Source organism: Leopardus geoffroyi, chromosome A3 (genome assembly GCF_018350155.1).
Source record: "Leopardus geoffroyi isolate Oge1 chromosome A3, O.geoffroyi_Oge1_pat1.0, whole genome shotgun sequence".
Lineage (NCBI taxonomy): Eukaryota > Metazoa > Chordata > Mammalia > Carnivora > Felidae > Leopardus > Leopardus geoffroyi.
This window is the reverse complement of record NC_059336.1, coordinates 86,961,952-86,987,599: the sequence shown is the minus strand read 5'-3', so window position 1 is coordinate 86,987,599 and position 25,648 is coordinate 86,961,952. Positions and strand designations below refer to the sequence as shown.

The following is a 25,648-nucleotide window of genomic DNA, read 5'->3' as shown; positions in this document are numbered from 1 at the left end:
TGCAAAGGTCAAATAATGACTGTTTTATATTGGGACAGTACATTTCAACCAAAAGACAAAAATGCAGTTTAACTTAAACACAGAAAATAATGGCATCTCTCAGATGCCTTATTTTGAACTCAAATACACAAATTCTGTTCCCCTCCCTCCCCCGATGCAAGCCCACAAGCTTTGCCCAAAGTCTTGAGTTTTCGATGCCTTAAGGCATCTGGCATCTTGGACTTGTGAGGCGCTTGAATGTAGCAATTAAAATGCTTGAGAGGTCTTGTGAATGGCATTCGAAAGGGACCTCAAAGTGCAGATACATCTTTTCAAACATGTTACAGGCTGAGCTGGCTCTTTCAACACTATCACTCTGCTTAAATTCAGGAAGCAGGCTTTAAAAATGCAAAAGGCATACAAGTTGTATTTCAGTGCAAATCTTCAGCTGGTCATTGGAAAAGATTCCAATTAAAAAAAATCCTTTGTGTCACCTGCCCCTCCCCCCACCCAAAGCTGAAATGAAGGAAAAAAAAAAAAACAGAAGAATGACAGATGAATTTGGAAGCATTTAGGAATCGACTACTTCCGATTAAAATTTTTTTAATAGAGAATCATTAAAATGAAAAAACAAAAGTAATCTTTGTTTGGCCCGCTCTTCACGTGCAGAATGAGCTTCCTTGTGGAGCACGTTTGAACTCTGAGTTGTGTGGAAGGCGGAGGCGCTGGAGGCATGGTGAGGCTGGGAGGGGGCCAGAGACCGAAGGCGGCGGGGAGCGCTGGGCGGCTGCCCGCCCCCCCACCCCTCCGCCGGCTGGTGCAGCCTTGGAGCCCTTAGGTTGCAGTGCGTCTGTGGATTTTAGGAATGTTCTCGTCACTTTGTGACACACACTCTGTTTCAGCGTCACAGGGTTTACAAATGGTTCAAATTCAATGAAAAAGACTCGTCAGAGGTGGAAAACCTCGACGTCAAAAATATGAATGCAAAAATATTAAGGGGAACGAACCAATTTTGTAGATACCTACATACAAAGTTTCTAGAACATCTATAAAAGCACAAAGTCATAAGAATTTGTTTTCCATTACATTAGTTTATATAAAATGAATAAATAGTATTTATAGATTTAATGTGTCTTATGTACATATACATGTGCTCTGTTTTAGCTTAAATAAAAATGCTACAAAGTGGGAGACCACTTAAGGGGGAAATCATAACCAAAAAGAAAGATCAGCCTTTTAAACTAGCAACCCAAAAGCCTCCATTAAGAAGATTCTGGGCGTATCCAAAAATAAGGAGAGGAATTCTAATAACACTGTACCCTCCCCTCCTGTTCACCTGCAACAGAGTAGAAATGTGGACTTTTCCTTTCACTGATGATGGACACTAGCTCAGCTAGTGCCAAAGCTCAGTTATTGCTGAAAGTTAGATAGGAAAATAGATTAGAATTGGACCAAGTGTCACTTATTTGGGGGTGAAAAAAAGGCATAATCGCTTTGTGTTAAGTGGGAAATGGAGATCTCATTTATCTCTGAGGTAGGAAAAAAAAATGTTCCAGAGACAAGTAGCATAACAAACTTGGGGGGGAAAACGGGTCTTGGGACAGCAGTGGACGGCGCGGCCCAGAGCACATCGCAGAGATTGTACCGTCTGGTGGGTGGGAACGAGCGCCGCTGGAGCTCTGATAAAGCTGTGCAGCCCCAGAGACCTGCCATCAAGATGTCCATTCTAAAGTGAGAAGTACTGCTCCCATCCACACGCGGGTCGCGGGTCGGGGAAGCAGCGCAGGGTGTGTGTGAGGGGGTGTTTTCTGGAGGTATTCCTGACTCCTCACGGGGGGTGAGGTCCACAGTTAAGTGCTCTTAAACGCCGCTTTCAAAGCTTGCTTTGGAGTTCTGAGATCAGGATCTCGACTTTAAAAGTTTGTTTCCTTCAGGTTCCTAAGCACAAGACACATTCGGACATTTCTGCTAGGTGAGTAACATAGCCAGAAAACTCTAAGAAAGGTTTGCTAGACTACACGGGGATGGTAAGGAAGAGGGGGGAAACTGCTGAGATGTGAAAGTTGCTTATTCGGTCTAAGAATTCTTGGGTGCTTCAAATTGATTGGAATGTACAGTCTCTCGGATGAATTTTTAGGGACAGAGAGAGAAGCTAGTGGATGCAATCAGAAACCCACAATCCTAAGCACTTCCGCGAGAACGTTTACAAAGCTGAGTTTGGTAGAGGTGGTACACGGAAGCTTACGTGCAGGGGGGCTGTGGGCGGGTCCAATACACTACCTAAGCCCGTCCGCCGAGAGAACCATCGGGAGGCAGCCGAGGAGACCACGCTCTCTTAGAGGCCCAGACACGTCTTGTGATTGTCCTGGAGCTTTATCCTCTTCATGCTGGAGCTGGAGTAGCCCTCGTCACTGCCGAGGCTCTGCATGCTTCCCCGCTCGTCGGAATCGCTCACGCTGCTGCTGCTCCAGTCCAGGTCCCCCGTGAGATAGTCTGTGCTTTCAACGTCCACGTCGATTTCTTCTGTGGGGAGGACAAGAGACACTGGTGAAGCCATGCTTCTGAAAGCTCAGGCCGGAAATCCGAGCCAGCCCCGCCAGGCCCTTCTCTGGACCTGGTGCCTAAGTGCAAAAAGGAAAGAGGGACTTGTTACCGGATGTCACGTTACTCAACGAGTCTAAGTCACCCGTGGGCTCCGAGTTCCTCCCCTGCGCTGCCTGGGCCGGGTCGGGGGACACGCAGGGTGGGGGGCTCACCCCTGTCGGAGTCTGAGCGCTCAGAGGAGACAGTGGAGCCGATGCTGTCCATCCGTATCCTCTCGATGCCCAGCTTCTCCAGCTGCCGCTTCAGGTGTCGCTGTTCTCGCTGAAGCTGGTCTATTTGGTGAATGGCTTTTCTGTCACAATCTTCAAGTTTCTGCAAGCCAAAGGGGTAGCTGTTGGAGCTCATGGGCAGATTTCAAAATTGGCAATGACTCTGCATCTTCCCCTCTCGCACTGAGCTGTGTGTCAGCCTTTCCCCAAAGCCATTTGGGGTCACTTATCTAGCTTCTCACAGGACAGGAAACTGGCCAGTGACTCCTGCCTTCGTCTAACCTCTTCCGTATTGACTCAGCCGCGGGTACCTGCACTGTCGGGGCCCTGGGGATGGGCACGGCCGGCAGCCCTCCCCTTGGCTGGGGGGATGCCCTGACCGCCTCTCTGAGCTGGGGCGCTGCGTGCAGCGGCAGCCGTGAGGCGCTGCCATTTACAAGTACGGGTATTCAGCTACACATTCCGATTAGAGAAACACTTTGAGTCGTGCCAAATCCCAATTAACTTCTGTTTGTTTCCTGCTACCAAACGGTCCCTTTTGAAGTCCTGATTCCAAACGGTCCAACATAAGAGCTTAAACACGTTTCTGTAGACCACTTGTTTTTACAAGTCTATTTAACTGTAGTTATTTTGCTCTGAATAGAGGTTCTTCCCCCACCGCCCCCCACAATTGTCATGTATACAGGACTCTAACCACAACTAAAGTGACATTTGTCCAATAGTGACTAAAGGATTACAAAAACATGCTAAACAGTGAGTTTGGCTGTGGCTCTCAGGAGTTTGAATACCCCTCCCCTCCCCTTTGCTATTCAAGCTACTACCAAGCAAGGACTCTGTTTCAGACCCTCTGGCAGGTGAGCATAAAGACCTGGTCCCCTCCCTCTAACAACAGAGACCACCACCAAAGGGTCATACAAATCATGGTCAGATGTCAGCTGTGACCAGCGCTGAGAGAGTACGCTCTCCAACGATAGGTCCATCTGGGGCAGGAAGCCTGTAAGCAGGGCAGGAGAGGTTTTCCTGAGCTAGTGATACCTATGTTAAGGTCTGAAGGATGACAAGAAGTGAACTGGGTGAAGAAGGGAGGGGAAAGCCTAGCAAGCAGAGGGAACAGCACATACAAAGGCCCTGTGTAGGACAGCACAAGTGCAAAGGGCTGAAAAGGCCTATGGCACAAGACGCTGTACAGGCAGGTAAGGACCAGGTCGGACAGCCTGGGGTGTGCCTGCTGCAGAGTATGTCCTGAGCCACTGAAGAATCTGAAAAAGGGGGACATGTTGATTTGATCTTTCGAAGGATTCTTCTTGGGAAACATGGAGCTTAGCTCAGCAGTGGCCAGAGGAATAAAGGGAAGCTTCTCTGGAGTTTACCACAGTAGATGATGGCAGGGTGAAACGGAAGTAAATGAGCCCATGAAACGTTTAGGTCTTAGAGGTGACTTAGACACCGTGGCTACACAGCAAGAGCTAGCAAGGGTGACCCTGGCTTAATCAAATGGACAACTGGATGGGCCATTTAATTTCTGCTACATAGGAGTGAGAAACAGTTGGGGTCTTGGACATGTTGGGTTTGGGATGCCTGGGAATCATCTAAGAGGCAAGGTGGAGGAGTTCAGGGGAAAGGACTGTCCTAGAGATACACGTTTGCTATCCTGCATCAACAGGCAAACCTTCACTGAAGGTTAAGCTGAAAGGAATCCCAAGGATATACCTACCTTTATGTGCAATTTGGCTTTTGTCAATAAACTCAACGTAGTGTGTCGGTTCGATTCAGGTCCAAGCGGCACTAGCCCCTTCAACTTCTCCAGGCACAAGCGAAGATGGGCCCGCCTAGGAAAACAAGGTCACAGTAGCACTAAGATTGAGCGTCCAACTTTGGCTCAGGTCATGATCGCGTGGCTTGTGAGTTCAAGCCCCGCATCAGGCTCTGTGCTAACAGCTCAGAGCCTGGAACCGGCTTCAGATTGTGTGTCCCCCTTTCCTGCTCTGCCTGCCTCCCTCTCCCCCTCCTCTCTCTCTTGCAAAATAAACAAAAAAAAATTTTTTTTTAAAGAGTATGAGGTTGCCCAGACCCAGTAACAGCAAATGCCACCAAAAATCTCTAGCCAAACATGTTTGGAAATTGGATAACTCTGGTGAAAGCCACAAAGCAGCAAAAACTCGGGTTTTGTAAAGTGTCTCTATAGTACAAGTGTTAGGGCAGGGACTCCTGTCTACTCTTATGAGGCACATTTACCAGGTTAGTTCCAGTTTTCTGGGTTATGATGTGACCTGACAGAACACGCCAAGGTGAGAATCCTTTCAACCCATATTTCCTCTTTTCCCACTCAGGATCACTAGAACTCTAGCACTGCTATATGGAGTATTTATACATGTGAATGACACACGTATGTGTCATGATGTAGCTATGAAAAGCAGCTTGCTTTATGCAAAGAACATACATGACAAGCAGCAGAAGGTTTTCTATTTACTATGAGGAAAGAACTCTCAGATATATTGGGAAAAGAACGATATCAAACCATGCATCCAATATGCCATCTGTATATTGGTAAAATGGAAGAAAAATATATTTTTGTTCTCTTATGTGAACATAGAGTCTGGAGTGATCAATAAGAAACTTAGTGGCAGGGAGAGAGAAGTCAGGGAATAGGCAGGGACAAGGGAGTGGATTTTTCCTGAATATATTTTCTGGTTTTTCAACTATGTAAACTGCTATTCAAAAAGTTACTTTTTTTTTTTTTTTTTTTTTAGATAAGGAAAATGCACATCACTGGCATTGCTACACTAACAGGCACACAGAACGGCTAGAGACAACCACACACAGGTCTTGGAGTGGGCGAAATGGTGCAGCGGGACAGAGGGGAGAAAGCAAGGCCACATGAAGCAGGAACCGCAGTAAGCCACCAGAGAGAACCTTTACTGCAAGCTGGCCAGGAGCACAAGAGTCCCTCCAGTTTTAGAAATTAACACTTCATTGAAACCCTTCTTTGCGCTTTTAGAACCTAGCAGATCCCAAGAATGGGAGAAACGGCCAAAATTCAGAGCTTTTGCTTCAGCCTACTGGGTCCTTAAGGCCTTCACGGGCCATTCCAACCCACAGTTGATTCCTCTGCTTTCTGAGCACTTGTTTATACTACTCATCAGGAAGTTCACTGTTCTGCCTGAATTGTTTGGTATTTGGTACTTAACCATTCATTAGAAACTCCTTAGAAAGTTGGACTTCCACTTAATCATTGCTGAGTTACCACAGGGCCTCTCCCTCCCACCTGCTTAATAAATGTTTGCTGAATGGCTCATGTCACCTATTCAACTAGGCTGTAAGCTCCTCGAGGACAGGGTCTGTCTCTACACCTGCACCACCAACAGTGCTTAGGCTCCTGGGGTTTTAAATACATGCCCACTGCCCATACACGACCACTTGGACCAGGGCTCTTGGGAGCCTGCGAGGCTACCCTCCAGTGGAACTGGGAGACCATCTTAAAGCTTAATTTGCCCTCCCCCGCCTTAACATTTTTGAACCTATTAGTGAAAGTTGGGAATGCAGACTAAAAGAAGAAAACTGCTTCAGAAAGCTCTAAGAGCTCAATACGCATGATAATGACCAAGGAAGGCCATTCTCACCCTTCTCATCAAGACTTCAGGATGTTCCCCCCAGGTAGATCTAACGAGTGATGCATCAGACATCTTTTTCTGCCCCCAGCCTCATCTGCTTCCAAGCCTCCTTCCTTGTCTAGCTCTCGAAGGAGCTGTCCTAGACGCTCCAAGGGCCCGCTCAGCCTGAACAAACTGGAGTACAGCCTTCACTCCTGAGCTAGAAGATTTAATGGGACAAAAATGCCTGACTATTTTAGAAGACTTCCACTTGCCCTAAAAACCTGTCCATGTGGAATGGCCACAAGCAAAGACTCACAAGAGAGGTTTGCTCCTCCCTCTACTACATGAGGGGAAAAAAGCAGAACCTGTGTGCAAAATGTCCGTGTTCACCTTGAATGATATCTTCTTCAAAAAGAGCCATGAAAACAGATCATATTAGAAACACCACGAGAAAGTAGAACTAGTCACTTACACAATTACCCAACTTATTTCTCCCAAAGTTTATAGACTAATTGTCGAGTTAGGAAAAAAGTTTAAAAATTAAAATTAGATTTAGACATTTTTCAGCTTGCTTGTTATCTGCAAAGACTTCATGATTCAGAACAGGGTCCTATTAGTCATTTTATGATGTGGGTTTATCTACAAATATGAGTATGTAAATTTTTTAGGAAGTTTGTCTACTGATAAAAATAAAATAATAAAGTCATCTTTCCATGCATCGTCATTTCTAGTTACACAAGGAGTCTGGCCCAGGAAGTGTAATTTTCACTACCCAAATGCGGGTTTTCCAAAGAACACTTCCAGTTGTGAAACTAGAAATAAGCCATCTGATAATTCAAGCTAAGGGTAATACATGTTCATTCAGTGTTCTCTGGCCTGGTTCTATGAAAATAAGACCAGAGCCTTTTCTGGATTTTTGTCCCGATCCAGAGCCAACTTCTGTCTTTGGCAGTGCCTGCCTTGGCCTCCTCCGGCGCCGCCTCGCTGCTCCAGCCCGATGGCTGCCCTGCCCACCTGCCACCTGCCTGCAGACATCCACAGGCTGGAACCTAGGCCAATGCAGGGAAGGGGTGAGGTCTACGGGGGCGGTCTCAATTCTATCATATAGTCGTGAAAGTCAATTCCTGAACCAGATAAGCAAGCAAATAGCCCCTCTGCGGCTCCTTGACCCTGAGACACACGCGCGCACCCTGGGATCTGGAATCCCTCAGCCAAGTCTGACAGTACCCATGAAGCACGAGATCCAAAGCAAGTAACACAAACACCCGTCTCAGCTCTCCTCCCCAATCCTGACTGTTCCCCTGCCCGGGACTCTGGTCCTCCAGGAGGGGCTTATGTCCTACTCTGGACCTGGTCTAACTCCCCTTTGGGGAACCAGTAGAGAGGTTCTGCCACATGGACTTAACAGGAGGCCACTCGATACTCCTGTCTGATCCCTACTTAGACCTTCTCTCATCCCGTCTTCTTCAGCCAGCCCTCCTCCTGTTGCCAAGAGCTGCCTACCAGCCTCCCACCCCAGCACAAGAGGGCTGTGCCAGGTCCTGGCTCCCTCCTGCTCCCAGCTGCCTCTTCTGTTTACGTTGATCCAACTGCTTTGTACCTAGGTCACGAACTTTGACAAACTTCATGTGCTGACTCTTCAGAAATATCGCTTTAATTACTCTGAATGGACTGATATACCTTTGGTCTATGGTAGCATAAAGAGGCCAATCTTTGATCTGAGCTATAATCACTAAAGCTCAGAATCAAGTGTGCCCTATAACTAGGGATAACTAAGTTAGATAAATTATAGCTTTTCTTCAGTAAGGTTTTGAAAAGGATCTCAATTTCCCTTTTTGTTTTTAGTTATTTTAGTATTCTGAATAGGTCAGTCACTACACAACCGAGTGTTAGTGTCATATGTAAGAGTAAGGGTTTAGGATCCCAGCTTTTTCACTCACTCCCTGTGTGACCTTCAGCAGATAACAACTTTCCTCAGCAGCAGATAGAGGATGGCCACACCTGAGAGGGCCAGTGTATTAATGGAGACAAGGTATGGAAGCCCCTGGCCAGGGTCTGACAGGAGTGCTCTCTAGCTGGTAGCAGTTATTCTTTCAATCCTAGCTTCCTCTGTAGACTGATAATTACCAGGAACAAACAGATACTTATAGCACTATAATTCCTTTTAAAATCAATAGTTAACTCAAAGTGTCTCACTAGGTAGATAGAGGCTATCTGGTAAAATCCAATTCTTCCTTAAAGAAAAGCTATCTTTTGTCATTAAAGGAATTTAATGGAAAATGTTAACCTATTTTCTATGGAAATACAGAGCTTGCTTATGCTAAAGGTACTATTTTTTACATTTAAAAAATCAGCAAGGACAGAGAAGGAAACCATCAACAAATCTTAAAGGCAACCTACAGAAAATGGAAGATATTTGCAAATACCATATCTGATAAAGGCTTAGTATCCAAAACATATAAAGAACTGATACAACACGCCAAAAATAAATACTCCAGTTAAAAGTGGGCAGAAGACATGGACATTTCTCCAAAGAAGACATACAGATGGCTGACAGACATATGAAAAGATGCTCAACATCACTCATCATCAGGGAAATGCAAATCAAAACCACAAGGAGAGGTCACCTCACACCTGTCAGAATAGCTAAAATAAACAGAAACAAGTGTTGACAAGGGTGTGGAGAAAAAGAAACCCTATTACACTGTTGGTGGAATGCAATCTGGTGCAGCCACTGTGGAAAACAGTATGGAGCTTCCTCAAAAAGTTAAAAATAGAACGGCCCTATGGTCCAGTAGTCGCACTACTGGATATTTACCCCCAAAATAAACACTAATTCAAAGGGATGGACACATCCCTATGTTTACAGCAGCATTATTTACAATAGCCAAATGATAGAAGCAGCCCAAGTGGCCATCAACAGATGAATGGATAAAGAAAACGTGGTGTGTGTGTGTGTGTGTGTGTGTGTGTGTGTATACACACACACACACACACACACACACACACACACACACACACACACAGTATTATTCAGCCATAGAAAAGAATGAAATCTTGTCATTTTCGATGACACAGATGGGGCTAGAGGGTATTATGCTAAGTGAAATAAGTCAGAGAAAGACAAATACCATATGACCTCATTCACATGTGGAATTTGAAACAAAACAAACGCGTGAAGGAAAACAAAAAGAAGAAGAAGAAGAGACAAACCAAGAACCAGGCTCTGAACTCTAGAAACAAAGCTGTGGTTACCAGAGGAGAGGTGGATTGGGGGATGGGTGAAACAGGTGAAGGGGGTTAAAGAGGGCACTTATGATGAGCACGGAGTAAAGAATTGTTGAATCACTATATTACACACCTGAAACTAATATAACACTGTATGTTAACTATGCTGGAATAAAAATAAAAATAAGCAAGGATCTTATAAAGCTAATTCATGTGAAAGGAAAGACTCTTTCATGGCCACACATCATGTAGAGGCCTGGATAGAAGGGACCCAAAGGTTGGGAGGCAAGTGTCTGAAGCGTACCCACTCCTCTCCCAGCTACAGCAGCACCGCAACAGCCAAAGGAAAATACAGGGGCAAATACTGACCTTGGAATGCAAGCACATCTCTGAATGTGCTATCTACATTCAAAGAACCTAAAATGTCTCCCATACAATAGCAAGAAGAAAGGATAGCATATTTAGGAATAAACTTAAAACAGCTTCGGAAGGAGGTCTAGGAAGGAAACCATGAAACTTTGCTGAGAGATCTAAGACAATCTAAATGGAAAAAAGTAGCACATTTCTAGATAGGAAACCTAAAAGTAAAAATGTCAATGTTACCCAGTTTGTCCACAAATTTAACATAATTCCAAGAAAAAAAAAATCCCAACAGTGTTCTTAATGCTGGGAAATTAAACTTTATCTAGAAGAATAAATGTGTGAGGGATTACCAACTTTTTGAAAAAGAAGAAGAATGAGGAGGAATGTGCTGTACCAGATCTTAAACCGTATTATAAAGCTTCAATAATTTAAAAAAAAAAAACAGTATACACTAAAACAGGAATAGATATACAAATCAAGTGCACAGAGTAAAAAATTCCCAGAAATAAACCTAAGAATAGGTATGAATTGAACCTATAACAGAGAGAACACTGCAAGTCCTTGGGAAAATAATGGATTATTCAGAAAATAGAGTGGGGAGATTAACATCAAAATCCATTCCAAATATATTAAAGATTTAAATATAAAATATATTTGGTCGGGGAGCCTGGGTGGCTCAGTCGGTTAAACGTCCGACTTCAGCTCAGGTCATAATCTCACAGTCCGTGAGTTGGAGCCCCGCATCGGGCTCTGTGCTGTCAGTTCAGAGGCTGGAGCCTGCTTCAGATTCCGTGTCTCCCTCTCCCTCTGCCCCTCCCCCACTCACGCTCTGCCTCTATCAAAAAATGAATAAACGTTAAAAAAATTTTTTTAAATAAATAAAATATATTTGGATACCACAATTTCTGTTGTCAGTTTTCCTTAACTCTGTTCGGCCATGACTTACGGGAAACTAAATATCCAAGTGAAAGGAAGTCATTAACGAAGAGGCACTACCTCCTACTGGAGCTTTGGCACAGACAGAGGGCATCTGGGCTAGGTGGCGTGCCCTTAGCTCTGAATGCGGCTCTTTTTATTTCTGCCTCCAGACTTCAGCTTCCTCAATTCTATCCGGGTCTCTCTCCCTCTCAGGCCAGCAGATTTGTAAACTGGGGAATAAATGAGACAAGACTAAGACTATAGGTGGACTGTGCTATCTGCAGACAGTGCTCCTAAATTTGCTGTTATCCCAAAAGTCCTTCCTGACTTGAATGTGATCACGATTGGGAATGGTATCCAATCAGGCACATGTCTGTGTTGTGAGGGAGACACGGTTATCAGAGATTACTTTTTTTTAACTGAAGGTATAACTGAACACTCTCCTTTCACAGTAAAGGGCAGAAAACAAAGATGACTTAGGTCAGAGCAGAGTGTACGGCTAGGCAGCCAGTGAAAAGGGTAGATAAGTAAATAAGTTCATAGGTGGAAATCTAGAGACACGCACCTGGCTCTCTCATTCATTTACTCCAACAGCGTTTCCAAAGGATTACTATGCACTGCTACTTGGTGCTGGGATATGATGGCGAGTTAGACCAAGTCCTGGCCTTTGAAGCTTCTTAAAATTTAGTTGGGGATCAAACATGTAAACATATTATTGCAGAATTATTGATCTGAGCTACCTTCAGACCATGACAAATAGCAGCTCCCACTGAAAGTTCTAGAACAGGGTCCTCTTGGCCCTCTCCCAAACCTATTCTTTGCCCTCACCCATATCTTGTTTGACTTAACTTCTTCGCAAAGGTTGTCAAGCTTTCATAGACTATCATCACCTGTCTTCCCCTTTCCAAATTGATCACCTTCATTTCTTCACTCATTCATACACTGCAGCCCTCCTATGTATCTGACTATTCTTTCGTTATCAAATAATGGAAAAGACCAAGACTTTATCTCCTGTTAATCCACTGGAGCCTAGAAATAACAATGCATCTGCAGGTGCTGATCCAAGAGTAGAAACTGGTATCTTAGGCAATTCATGCCCCTTCTCTTTGAGAAAAACCCCACTTAAACACAATACACTGGACCTCACTGAGGACTACTTTTCATCAAAACTGGACTGGATTTTTTTTTTTTTTAAGGTTCATTTATTGTGAGAGAGAGCATGCAGGCATGCAAGCAGGAGAGGGGCAGAGAGCAAAGGAGACAGAATCTTAAGCAGGCTCTGCACCATCAGCATGGAGCCCGACGTGGGGCTCGAACTCATGAACTGTGAGATCATGACCTGCGCTGAAATCAAGAGTTGGATGCTTAACTGTGACTGAGCCACCCAAGCGCCCCCGGGCTTCAGATTCTTAACCGAAGAAGAAGAAAAAATACACCAAACGATAAACAATAGCCTATTTAACGCTGAAATTTCACCATCTTATTTCCTATCTTTGTGTAGGTACAGATCCAGCCAATTAAATAGCTTCATAAATCCTACAGGATAATTGGGGGTTGAATAAAAATTTCAGAGTTGGTACATATAAGCTATATAGTGAGAAAAACAGGCTTAGTATAGAGTAAGAAGAAATAAATAATCTTAAGGGGTCAAAAATTAGACCCTAAAAGTGATTCTATGTCACAAGAGATACTAACTTTCTCCAGGTTTGGGGTTGAGAAAGAACCTCGCCAGGTTAAACAAAAAGTCCACGTGAAGACCACAGGTCATGCTTTAAGGTAAAAAAGTATTCGCCTTCTTTCTCTAAACTGATCCCTTTATAAATAATTGCCCAAAGCATCATTATTACCAACTTAACTGGAACCTTAGAAGGTTTTGAAGTTTTCTCATAATTGTGAAAGTAATCCTTGTTAAAAACACAAAGGTAGTTATATGTGCTATAGCTATATGGGAGCATGGCGGTTACATTTTAAAGCTATAAAATCATTTCTCTACTAAAAGTATGAAATACATAAGTATATTCATTAATATTTCCTTTCTGGAGCCCAATTTTAAAAACATCCAAGTACTTGGATACTACTTATAGTCAGTACTTGCTATAGCTCTCTCACCCTTTGACTATTAATGACTATGACAAAAAGGTCAGTGAATACTCCCAGTACTCCAGTAGGCACTGAATAATCAGCATATGTCTCTTCTCCCACGTTCTTCCAAGGGCAGATGCCATCTATTCAAGAGGTATAGTCCAAGAAAGAAAGATTCTAGTGGTACAAATCTGGGGGCTCCTCCACACCATCAACACAGACCAGATTTGTACACTGATAACTACATCCCTTCTTTGTAATAACCGGGCCATGCCCTTAGCCCCATGTGGCAACAAAGCAATGTGGATTTGTTACAACACCCTAGAGTGCAATCTGAACGTGGTCAAGAAAGTTCAGAAGCAGTAAGAATGGTGCAATGCCTACCACAACTTTGGACCCGATGCAAAAGCTACGCCCCTACCCTCTTCTGATATAAGGAGCTTGGCCATTTGCAAAGCCAAAACCCAAAAGAAATAACTATAGGGATCTGCAATCAATTACAATATCCTGCCAGAAGAGACCTGATTGCAATGGTTTCTCATGCCAGACCAGATGCCACTGAAATACTGTTAGACCAAATGAAAATAATAGCTTAGATCAGGCTGCTGAGTCCTCCCCACAGAGCACACACAAAAATCTTTTGTCATGGGCTCAGAAGACTCTAGCAGAGGTAATCTCTCTAGACCAGCTGCCTAATTCCAGCAAGGCCTGCATACGTACCATTCCAGAAAAATGAGTGTCTATTATTAAAGAAGATACCAGAGCCTTCTTTGGGTGGGGGAAGGGGGGAGTCCATTCTAGCACCTGACTCCTGACCCACTGGCTGCAGCTTATATACATTCCCTCAGTTTCCATTTGCTGAAATGCTACTGAAAGGCATTCAGACTAGAGGAATTCCCAGCTAAGAGAAGGAAATACAATTATCATCAACAAAGCCATATAATAACAACAAAAGATTCAAAGATTTCCTATATTCCAACAAGAATTAATTAGCAATTACATTGGGAATCCAGTAGTGATCTAAAAATGTGTAGGGGCTTCAGGGTGGCTCAGTCTGTTAAAGCATTTGACTCTGGATTTTGGCTCAGATGATGATCTCGTGGTTCGTGAGATCGAGCCCCATATTGGGTTCTTTGCTGAGAGTGTGGAGCCTGCTTGGGATTCTCTCCCCTCTCCCTCTCTGCCCCTCCCCCACTCACACACAGGCTCGCTCTCTCAAAATAAATAAATAAAAGTTAAAAAACATAAATGCAGTAATACCTTTTACAAGAAATATGCAAGGGACGCCTGGGTGGCTCAGTCGGTTAAGTGTCCGACTTGGGCTCAGGTCATGATCTCACAGTTTGTGGGTTCGAGCCCCATGTTGAGCTCTGTGCGGATAAGCTCAGAGCCTGAGCCTGCTTCAGATTCTGTGTCTCCCTCACTCTCTCTGCCCCTCCCCTGCTCATGCTGTCTCTCTTCCTCAAAAATAAACATTAAAAAAATTAAAGAAAAAAAAAAGAAATATGCAAGATCTATGGGGAAACACCATAAAACATTAGAGACAGAAAATGGATCTAAATGAAGACACACATCACATCCTGGATGGAAAGAGCTAATATGTGGACGTGAACTTTTAAAGTTAATTTATATTGAAATTATTAAATTTTTTATTTATTTTGAAAATCCCCAAAGAATTTGAGGGATGGGGAGATGGATGGACTATAAAATTCATCAGGGAAAAAAAAACAAAAAAAACAAACAAAAAAAAACTAGTGAAAATAGCTAAGATCATGGTAAAATTAAAAAAGGAGGAGGGAAGAGTAGGGATTTGCTTTACCAGATCTTGAAGTGCATGGCAAAACCTCAGTGACTAAAACAATGGACACTGGCACAGGAAGAGCAGATGGCCAGTGGAACAGAAGTAGTCGTCTAGAAACAGACTCAGCAGTAAACAAGAATTTAATATACAATAGAGGCAGCAACTTCAAACAGTGAGAGAAAACAGTGAGAAAATATTCTGTTAAGGGAAATGATAAATTAGAAAATTATGTGATATGCAAAGGGGCAATCTCTTTCATATATATCGTTTATATTATATAATCTCTTCATAAGAAGGAAAAAGAAATGTCAGAGTAGAAAATTGGGCAAATGTTATTTAACAGGTGATACACACACACACATGAAAATTATTTGACTATGCTAATAATGTAAGAAATGCAAACTAAAACAAGTTGTCTGTTTTTGTTTTTTATTTACCAAATTCATAAAGGTCTTAGAGTATCACCTTGTGAAAGTATACAGAAAATACAGCCTATAACTTGCCTGGTGGACAATCCAGCTGTCAACACTAAAAATTAGAACAATGTATATTACTGTTAATTTCACAACTGTAAATTTACCCTAAGGAAATAATTATGATATTGGACAGAGATTTATCTACAAGGTGGTTTAAGGAAGTGCTTTTCATATTAGCAAAATACTGGGAAGAACATAAACAGGGGATTGGTTATACCAGTTATGGCACATCCGTCTGAGGTAAATACTGGCCTTTGCTAAAAGTAATGTTAGAAAAGGAGACTTAAGGACACTGGAAAATATTCATAATGTAGCTTGAAAAGAAGATACAAAATATTTACTATATGATCCCATGTTGATGAAAAAAAGTATACACAAAAGTCTAGATGGATATGGAACTTAGCAGGAGTGTCAGCAGTCGTCAACTGTCCCAAGATCTATTACAGGTGATTTTTATATCTTCCAAAACAACTGTTGAGATACACTTCAAAGTTCACTGGTTTCCTCTGGCTGATAGAATTATGGAGGATATAAATTGTTTTTAGAAAGACTTTCTATATTTCTCAAAATTTTCTAGAAGATTAGTTTTACAAAGAAAAACACTACACACTCACTTAAGGGTGTTTCCTTAGGAGGCTAGAGCCACAAAATTCGTTACGGTTAAGAGAAACACAGGCTAAGGGACAGGCACTCATATCTATAGTGATATTACTGAACCCTCCGCCCCAGGGGTTTCGTCTTCACCCGGTTCTGTGTTCCCAGCACCTAGTACACAGCTTCTTCTAACATCTTCTAATCTAGTGAACGGAAAATACCACCACCTCCACCATTCTAGAAGGCTTTTATCTTCTCACCAATGCAAAGGTTATCAATATGGTGGTGCTGAGTCTAATATTCTCATAGTAGAGTCCAAAGGAGCACCAAATATAATTATTCAGAATGTCTGAAGTGTCACAGAAAAGGTTTCTGTTTAAAAATCTAACCCAAGTATAATCAACTCTGCAATATCAAAGAGAAAAATAATTCCCATCGTTAGAAGTTCTTTTCCTAAGGTTTTGAGAGACAGGTCAATTTTTTTATGTGATGTTTTAAGGTAAAGAATGGCTAAAGTGTATACGCATGAAGCTAGGTAGGATTCTTTTACAGGAATCAACCACTAAAACCAGGGAGACGACAAGAGCAACTATTCAACTGACTTCAAAACCGGAAGATTCTTAAGCATCTACACTAATAAGGGGAGAAGAGCCTCATAACTTTGTTCTTCACTTGGACTGCAGCAACCAATGCTTGGTTAAAGAAATTTGAGTCTTTACTTCCTTCTTTTCTGTTCATGTGCTCTCGACTAGAGAAGGAATTGTCAAGACTTTAAAAGACCAAATTCCAGAACAGAAAGGACAATGTGGAAACCAGATATCTAACCCTTCAACAAGCAAAAGTTGATTGGTCATACAGAAGCAGTCTGAATTAAAAGCAGCTTGCCCAGCGGTGACTTCCACTCCAGTTTTCTAGATTCTTTGCCTCCAGAGCCTCTTGTGCATACCTCCATCTTAGCACATAGTATACTCACTGAAACAGTCTCTGTGTCTTTCTCGTTAGACAAACTACATTTCTCTAGGATGGGGACCATGCTGATTTAATACCCCAGCGTGACCTCATTTAGTACCTAGTATGGAGCACAACTTCTTGAGACACTGTAGGCAAAAAAGAAATATCCCTGAACTGCTAAAATAAAAGGTCCAAATGACCTTTATGACTGACATCGTGTGACATTCTTGCAGAGGTAAAAGGCATGGAGTTGTAGTAAGTGTAAGAGCCCTGATCTGAAGGGTTAAAATCTTAGTAATAATAAAAATAAGTGCCTAATGGAAATATAAAAAAATAAATGCCTAAGAGGTCGGGAATGGGGGAGAACTGGAAGACTTCTCAGCACAAAGAGTCCCAGTGTCCCCAGTTCACCCAAAGGCATAAAGTTGAGAGAAAATCTAAAGAGAAAGAGAAGCCACATTTGACTACTTTTCCACCTTAAAAGATACTTTTGAGTTCCCAATTCAGGATATGTAAATCCCTAAAGCATAAAGGAAGCTCTGACTTACAACAGTCAGTCGTAATCACAGAGAAATTAAAAGGGAAGAAGAGGGCTGGGGAGAGGCAAATGTGCGGCGAGGCACATGCAACCCCTCAACTCCTCAACCCCGCGCATGTGCACACACAAAATTCCTCAGTGGAAGAATGCTAAATGTTCACTCTGTTCCAAGATTCTCTTTCCTAGTAAGTCTGGTCTGTCCTTTCACTGACGAAACAGGTCATTCAGATCCTGACTTTCAGAGTCAGACCCCCCTCTTCATAGAAGGTTTGCATGAAATAACCATATGTATTTACAGAGCCATTATTACACATCATCATCTTGTTCATGCAGAGCATTGAGAAAGCCACTCAGTCTGAACGGGTAGCCTGTATTTCAAATTGATGGGCGCTCAGAGACCAGAATGAGGCTTGCTCAATGGTTCTCAGCCCTGGCAGCATATGAGAATCACCTGGGGAGCTTTTAAAAATACTAGAGCAGAGTCTCAACACAAACCAATTAAATCAGAATTGCTAGGGGTGAGGTCTGGGCATTGGTTTCTCTCTTTCTTTTAAAAGCTCTACAAAGAATTACCATTAATTCCTCCACCCCCAGCATGGTAAAAGCAAGTGGTTACTTTTTTTTTTTTAAAGTCTTTATTAGAGATAAAAGATTTGCTTTAAAATACTCCATGGAGAGGGGTGGTTTTGATTATATAAGATTTACAAAATGTTGGTAATTGTTCAAGTTGAGTGATGGACACATAGGACTTGATTACATTATTCATTCTCATGTGTCTGAAAATTTCTCTAAGTTATTTTATAAAATCAGCAGAAATAAAATTTTTCTCTCCAAATATATAAATGCATATATAATGTATTTAACATAAAATATTTTTAAGTTATTTTTTCATTACAAAAAATTTTTAAATATTATTGACAGAGACAGAGCGTGCCAGGGGAGGGGCAGAGAAAGAGGGAGACACAGAATCCAAAGCAGGCTCCAGGCTCTGAGCTGTTAGCACAGAGCCTGATGTGGGGCTTGAACCCATGGACTGTGTGATCATGATCTGAGCTGACGTCGGACATTTAAATGACTGAGCCACCCAGGCGTCCCTAAGTTATTTATTTATTTATTTATTTATTTATTTATTTATTTGTTCGAGAGAAAGAGAGAATGAGAATGAATCTGAAGCGGGCTCTGCATGGACAGCAAAGAGCATGCTGTGGGGCTTGAACTCACAAGTTGCGAGATCATGATCCGTCCGAAACAAAGGCAGATGCTTAACCAACTGAGCCACCCAGGCGCCCCAAAAATATTTTTAGAAAAACATTAAAATAAAAACTTTGCAAACGACTCTAATGTACGACCAGAGTCAAGAACCAGTAGGCTACATTATTGAAGGTGGGGCAAAGCTGATTTAGAAAATAAAGATTTAAACAAATAGCAAAGAGGCAATCCAGGTGAGAGAGATCAACTCAGGCTCAGCCAGATGGATCCCAGTGAGGGTGGCAGGCCTCCTCTAGTGAATCACCATTTTGTGCTATGCATAGATTTGCCTGAATTTTGGAATCTTTATTCACAACTGTAAATACACACATACATATGTATGTGTATTTATATATATCTGGGTGTGTACATGATTAAAGACAGAACTACCAATTATATTCAGTAGCATGTAATTTTTTTAAAAACACTATTTGTGAAACACTGCTCATGACCTAAAATGCTCTGGCCTGTGAAACAGTCACCAGGAAAGGCACTCCTCAGGAGAAGCAGGTTGCAGGAGTGAGGGGTGGGGTGTGGTCTATTGGAACCTGCAAGCCCTTCATCTACCTAAGTGATTTATGGGCAGTGCTGCTTAGACGGCCTGAGTAAACTCTCGTATCAGGTGCTATTTGTGGGAAAAGACAAGAAAAGCAACCAAGTCTCAACGAACAGAGTATACATCAAAATGGCCCCTATCCCACCCGCAAAATCCCCAACTCACCTATTCTTCTCCATTTCATTGTGAGTTGATCTGAAAGAGGGAACAAGAAGAAAAGAGTAAGATTCTTCCTGTCTTAAAGGACTACTTCAACACCAGAACAATTCTTTAATTTCTTTCTCTCCAAAGTTGGTAGTAGAGAAAACTGACAAAGGGAGAAAAACTCGGTGGGCTCTGCTAAAGAAATTAGTCCCTCTGAGGGGTCAGATAAATGTAAATATCTAAAATAGAGTTCAAGGAGAAGTGACAAACTTAAGAGGTGTGCAATCCCTGGTGGAAATAACAGGGGTCTCTACGTACAAAGAGGAAAGCAGTTGCCCAATGGAATACGAATTCGGGTTATAGAACACCGAAGCTTTCAGGCTGCAGTTACAACAGTGGAGGTGGAGCCCCCTCCTAGTCCTGCAGTTTTTTCTAGGTGGGGTATATACGCCAAAACTTTATGCTAAGTTGTGTGACAAGAGGACACAATTTTAAGTGGATAAAAATAATACCTCTTCCCTCAAACTTTCTACTCCCTGACGTAATTATTTGATCACGTACAACCCGACAAATGCTACTGATGACTAGCTACCAAATGATTTCAGGAAGGGGCTTCTAAAACTCAGCTCAACATAAAGATGGCATAGACTGGTTAAAGCAACAGTTAGGGTGAAATCTGAAGTCCAGTTTTGTCACTGACCAGTACTGTAGAAGAAATAACATTCTTTACTATCTTGTCCTTGGTTAACCCTTCTGTAAAATGGGAGTAAAAATTACTGTCAATTATCTACTGAACATGCATGGATCAATGAGGTAGCAACTGTAAAAGTGATTAGAGAGCTTTGGACGAAAGCTGTGGTGAATGTGAAATACCATTATTAATGGGTTTATAGCTGACCTTGAATATAAGGTCTGGTCTAAGAATTTATGGACAGGTTTACACAGAAATCCCGAGAAGCCAGTCAACATGGCCACTTCAGTGTTATCCTTACACAACTCCTCCCTAACTAAGCATAAGCTTGAGGAACCTCCCAGCATTATAAAGGAGCTGAATCTTGACCTTTCTTAATGGAAACTCTCTGGAATCTAACCAGTTCAGGAGATAACACCCTGGCTCAGGACATGAATTCTATGTGGCCACAATCAGAACCTTACTGGGCCTACAGAGAACTTCTCACAGTAATCACGGAGAAACAGGACCTCCACGAATACTCAGCCACTCATTTGTATCAGGTGGGCAACCACTGCCAAGTTCATTCACACCAGAGAAGGGGAGCAGGGTGTACATGTGGGTTTGCAGCCTTGGGAAGAGAAATTTTCAATCTAGCACTAAAACTTCTCTTCCACAAGGATCTGGGACACCAATTTTTATTCACGAAGAAAACCAAGAAAATAACGACAACATTTTAAGTTTTAGAATATTTGTTTTCTAGATAAAGGACCTCACAATTAGTTGCCTTAAAAGATTTACACTTGGGGCGCCTGGGTGGCGCAGTCGGTTAAGCGTCCGACTTCAGCCAGGTCACGATCTCGCGGTCCGTGAGTTCGAGCCCCGCGTCGGGCTCTGGGCTGATGGCTCAGAGCCTGGAGCCTGTTTCCGATTCTGTGTCTCCCTCTCTCTCTGCCCCTCCCCTGTTCATGCTCTGTCTCTCTCTGTCCCAAAAATAAATAAACGTTGAAAAAAAATTAAAAAAAAAAAAAAAAAAAAAAAAAAAGATTTACACTGATTCACCTGGTTTTCCCTCTGCCTTCTTCAGTTACATTTTTCTGAAGGTTTACTTCCTGCAACGGCCAGCAGGATATCATAGTTAACAAGAGTCAGGCCTGCACCGCAAACCTTTGGCTTTAAAGCACGTGGCATTTTAGTTTTAACAGGGAATAGCAAGTTCAAAGTCTGACAGATTTTTTAAAGTATATAACAGCAGCTGGTCAGGATTTCCCTGTTTAACTATAGACAAGGACCATCCCAGGACAGTGGCAGAGAAGGGTGAATATTTGAAAATAGAATCTCTGATTACAGAAAATAGCACACAGGGCACTCTTACCAAAAATTTCTGGATTCTTTGAAGATATTTACAAATAAGAAAAATTCTGAATCCCCAAGAGAAACTTTTTAACAAATTCCATAGGAAGTACAACTCCTTCCAAACTTTGAACAGTTTTTGAAACTACAGATCTTATTCGATTACTTAAGAGTATTGAACACATCATGGTTTTTACAAGGGGACTTCTATTTAATGCCTACAGCAATACTGAAGTGCATTTGGGTGACTGGAACGGAGTGTCTTTAATAAAAGTAAGCCTTTCAAAAATCCTCAGTCCAGAGATTGCTTGCCAACTCTGTTAATGGGTAAACATTTTTAATTAAAGCATTATAAGAACACATAGATACCTTGTGTCAAGATTATTTTTCATGGGATTATTGAAGATGTTTGATAACTCTGAAATCACTGGTAGGGGTCAAATGTCACCATTAAAAATATATTCTAACAAAAAGATAACTAAGCCAGACTACAGAGTGTATGAGAATAGGAAAAAGTCCTTGGGTTCAAAAAGACTCCACATCAGCTCAGCTATATGGCCATGGTTGCGTAAAAGAGCTAGGTGGCAGGTGTGAACTTCCTCTTTCACATGAATGCCAAAGCCTGCTTGACCAATTTAACAAAATATACCTTTACAAACTCTGGATTTCAATTCTAAATAATTAGTAACTCATTTCAAAAATCAGTAGGAAAGAAAAAAAAAAAAAAGAAAAAGATTCCACCTCCCTATATTCCAGTAGTTCTCTGGATGATTCTGAAACAATCAATATTCAAAATTTCAAAATTTCATTTGGTTTATTTTATTAAAGTTTTTTTTAATCTTTATTTTTGAGAGAGAGAGAGAGAGAGAGAGAGAGAGAGAGAGAGAGGGAGGGAGGGAGGGAGAGGGAGGAAGACACAGAATCCAAAGCAGGCTTCAGGCTCTGAGCTGTCGGCACAGAGCCCGATGCGAGGCTTGAACTCACAAACCGTGAGATCATGACCTGAGCTGAAGTCGGACACTTAACCAACTGAGCCACCCAGGCGCCCCATTTGGTTTTGTTTTTTAAACAAGCAACTAGAGAAACTGGATTAAGATCTGCATTTTCAGTTCCCAAGAAGCTGGATATGTGGCTAAATCTTTTTTTTTTTTTTAATTGTCCTAGAAAAAAGTAGCCCCCTGACTCTACAAGCAACGAGCACAGCATTTCAACCTGAATTAACAAGAATACACTGTTATCCAGTGGTTATGTAAACCAGAAGTAATCTCTCCATAGCCCTCACCTCAGTTCAAAATCCTGACCATACATGGCCTTGAATAGAAGTCGAATTCAAATCAAGGGGTCAAACTGCATTCTCTGGGGAGATGTCTCACTGGTCAGTAAGGGTCATTCTAAACAGGGCATGAAGGAAGTGATCACATTTAAAACAACCTGCTCTTGCTTCACATCTGCTTGGTGCCATCTCCAGGTTTAATCATGGTTTCTCAGAGATCCCTGCACCACTGAGGGTATTACACTAATTCATGATTAGTCAAGAATATGGGAAACATGTGATAACCATGGAAAGCAAACCAAGCTCATTAAAAGAAAAGAGCTTTTCCAAAACAGAAGTTACAGCTATTTCTTCAATAATAACGCTGGATATTAAAGAGAACGAATCTGTTTCTTGGCTTGCAATTCTTAATATCATTATTTTTCTTTCTTAATCACCTTTTGGGACCGGCCTCCTTCTCTTTCAACAACATCATATTCCTCTCCCCACCACTGAACCTCCTCCAACTTTCCTGTGAAACTTAGGGAAAAAGGAAGTGCTAAGGATTAAACCTTGACTATTAGTGTGGACAATTCCTCCCAAATTACCGGTGGATAAGCATAAAAGCAACAAATGGGCTACATTTTTGACGAAAAATAAACCAAAAGCCTTCAAAGTTCTTCCAAAAGTTTAAAAGTAATGTAACAAAATGCAAGACAGCTGAATTGTTTTATACCGCTGCACAAATCAGTATTAACATTCTTCTTAAAAGCCCTTAGGACCCACACGCAGATCTACTGGGCACCACCTTCAGGTAATGTGAAAGATGGGAGGGAAAGGAAAAACCACAGGGGTAGTTAATTACCAGGTTCATCCTTCACGTGCCTTCCTATTCAAGAGCTCAGCACATGTGTGCTGCTCGCATCCTGTGTTTTTACCAACAATGGGGTGAATCAAGGACAGAAGCAACAGCAAGAACAAGTTTTAGGTTTAAGTGGTCTGTATTATGCCACAGAGGCTAATCAAATACAGTTACTTGCAGAGAGTTATTCATGACAACGGGAGAGGAATAAGGATTCTAAATCAGTGATGAAGATGTGAATGACTTAATTTACTGGAATGAAAAGTGTAATTAAACAGATCTAGAAGATTTCCTAGCTAACATATTTTAAGGGGAAAGAGAGGAAAAAAGGGGGCAGTATCATTAATAAGAAAAACTATATTCAGGGCTTTAATGTGACTTCACTGGACATTAACCACATACTCCCCAGAGAGATTCACAGATTTTTAAGAACTATAAGGCTAACCTAAAAGGACTGTGGCATATTAATATTTTAATATTATTCGTTCTTCCATCACCAAAAAGGCAGGCTTCAACGTCAACCATTCCTCTTTGCCATTATAAATAGATGTTGACAGATTATCAGACAAATAACTGCATTTAATTTACATGTTGAATATGAAATCCTACCACCTATGATAAATCAGATACTTTAACATGTTTATAAAATCTTCACTATGAAAAGTAAAAGAAATGGATAATATCCAGCATTTTCAATTACAGAAAACTTGCCCTGAATCTGCAACTTCTGAAGGCAAAATATGGTTACCGTTAACTAATCCCACTGGAAGTTTCCAAAAATTTTTGTTCCAAAAGGGAAGAAAAGCAAAATTAATTTTAAAAGTTCATAAAGAAATGTAAAACATTTCCATTACTCTTTTCAGTCCGCTCAACCCAAACAGAAGGGCTGCTTCCTCCAATGGCTTAAGACCATGTGTGCCTTACTGAATCATGATTGCTACTTAATGTATTTACAGAGTTATAATCACAACAGGCAACTTCCATTCTGCAGTTTGTGTCATCTGCAGTATAATCTAAAAGAGAAAAAGAAATATTTACCAAATTACCTGCTACTGCTGTTATTCTTCTTGGATTTGTTCCTCCGTTTTAAGGCATCTCTGTCCTTGTTATTGTATGGTAACATGGAGGCATAACCATGTTCAGCTTCTAGAAAACCGAAGGATCCAGTTAATGAATGAGCCTAGAACATTCAATACTCTCTCCCCTCCACAGCATTTCCTTTTTAAATTTTATTTTTCAATACAAGAATATCGTGGAAAGAAATAAACGAAGCAAGGTGGAATTCTTAGAACAATGACTGTTTTTTAAAATTGTGTGAATACCCTCAGTTCGGAGCAGGTGTAAGGAGCATTCCAGCTGCTCATTGTTGAGAAAGACACTGCAAGTCGCTAAGCTCGTGGTGCCTGGGTTTCCCACTGGCAAAGTCCAGCAGGTTGGTGTGCTCTAAGTGGGACCAGCCTCAGGCGAAGGTGCAGGGCAAACACCCGGAGCCCAGAGGGCGGGGAAGGGGGCGCGTAAGGCAGGCGCTGCTCCTCCGGCTGGGGGACGGGACGCCAGGCCCACTCGGGGGCCGGTCGGGACGAGCCCCGGTGAGGTAAACCAAGGGCCTGGCCGAGGGGACCCCGGGCACCCCATTCGCTTCGGGGTGGGGACGGAGCTTGGGACCCCGGGGGGCAGCGGCCCCTTTTCCACCTCCATTCATCGCCTTTGGGGCAGCAGTGGCCTCCCTTCGGACCGCGCGTGGGGAGAGCTGGAGGGGTTGGGAGCGCTCGCGGTCGCGCTCTCCGCGCTTCCAACCACCCCCAGAGCGGCTGGGAGCCCCTACCCGCGGCGGGGCCCCTCAAAGCCCCCGGCCCCGGCTCGGGACGGACCCCTCCCATCCCCGTGCACCTCTCTCCCGCCGCTCCAGGTAGTCGGCCGCCTCTAGCAGCATCTGGATGTTCATCCGAACCGCCGCCGCCATTCTGCACCGGGGGCCGGAGCCGCGGGACCAACCCCCACTGCCCACGGGCTCGCCGCCGCCGCCGGACACCCGCACCCTGCTGTGGACCCCGCAGAGCAGGGTTGAGAAAGCCTCTTTGGCGACCGCGCTCGCCGGAAGGGGGAGGGGGGCCGGCCGGTGAGCTGGGCACCGCCAACACCGTGACAGAACCCGAAGAAGAGCAGCAGCCGCCACCGCCGCGGAGTGTTTATCTCCGACTCACCATCCCCCCGCCCCCAGCCCCTT

The 25,648-nt window shown here is 42.7% G+C and overlaps 1 protein-coding gene across 2 annotated transcripts; it reads right to left on the bottom strand.

The window, feature by feature from the left end:
- MXD1 (MAX dimerization protein 1) lies at window positions 1-25,648 on the bottom strand. 2 transcript variants are annotated; one of them, XM_045446353.1, is made up of 6 exons: window positions 25,312-25,648; window positions 24,468-24,567; window positions 19,306-19,335; window positions 4,507-4,621; window positions 2,736-2,895; window positions 1-2,502 (listed from the first exon to the last, which is right to left on the bottom strand). In XM_045446353.1, exons 1-6 carry the CDS (start codon window positions 25,382-25,384, stop codon window positions 2,315-2,317), a joined length of 666 nt encoding a protein of 221 aa, XP_045302309.1. In that variant the 5' UTR covers window positions 25,385-25,648; the 3' UTR covers window positions 1-2,314. The 2 variants fall into 2 exon arrangements, with proteins under 2 accessions (XP_045302309.1, XP_045302310.1); XM_045446354.1 differs by having other exon boundaries at window positions 1-2,499; window positions 25,312-25,631.

Bases quoted from the DNA above. Each gene is read 5' to 3' on its own strand.
- MXD1 (XM_045446353.1), bottom strand. From the start codon at position 25,384: ATGGCGGCGGCGGTTCGGATGAACATCCAGATGCTGCTAGAGGCGGCC. The intron at 24,568-25,311 runs GTGCACGGGGAT...TCGGTTTTCTAG, and splicing joins CCTGGAGCGGCGGGAGAGAG to AAGCTGAACATGGTTATGCC. The intron at 2,896-4,506 runs GTAGGTATATCC...TTTGGCTTGCAG, and splicing joins AAGCCAAATTGCACATAAAG to AAACTTGAAGATTGTGACAG.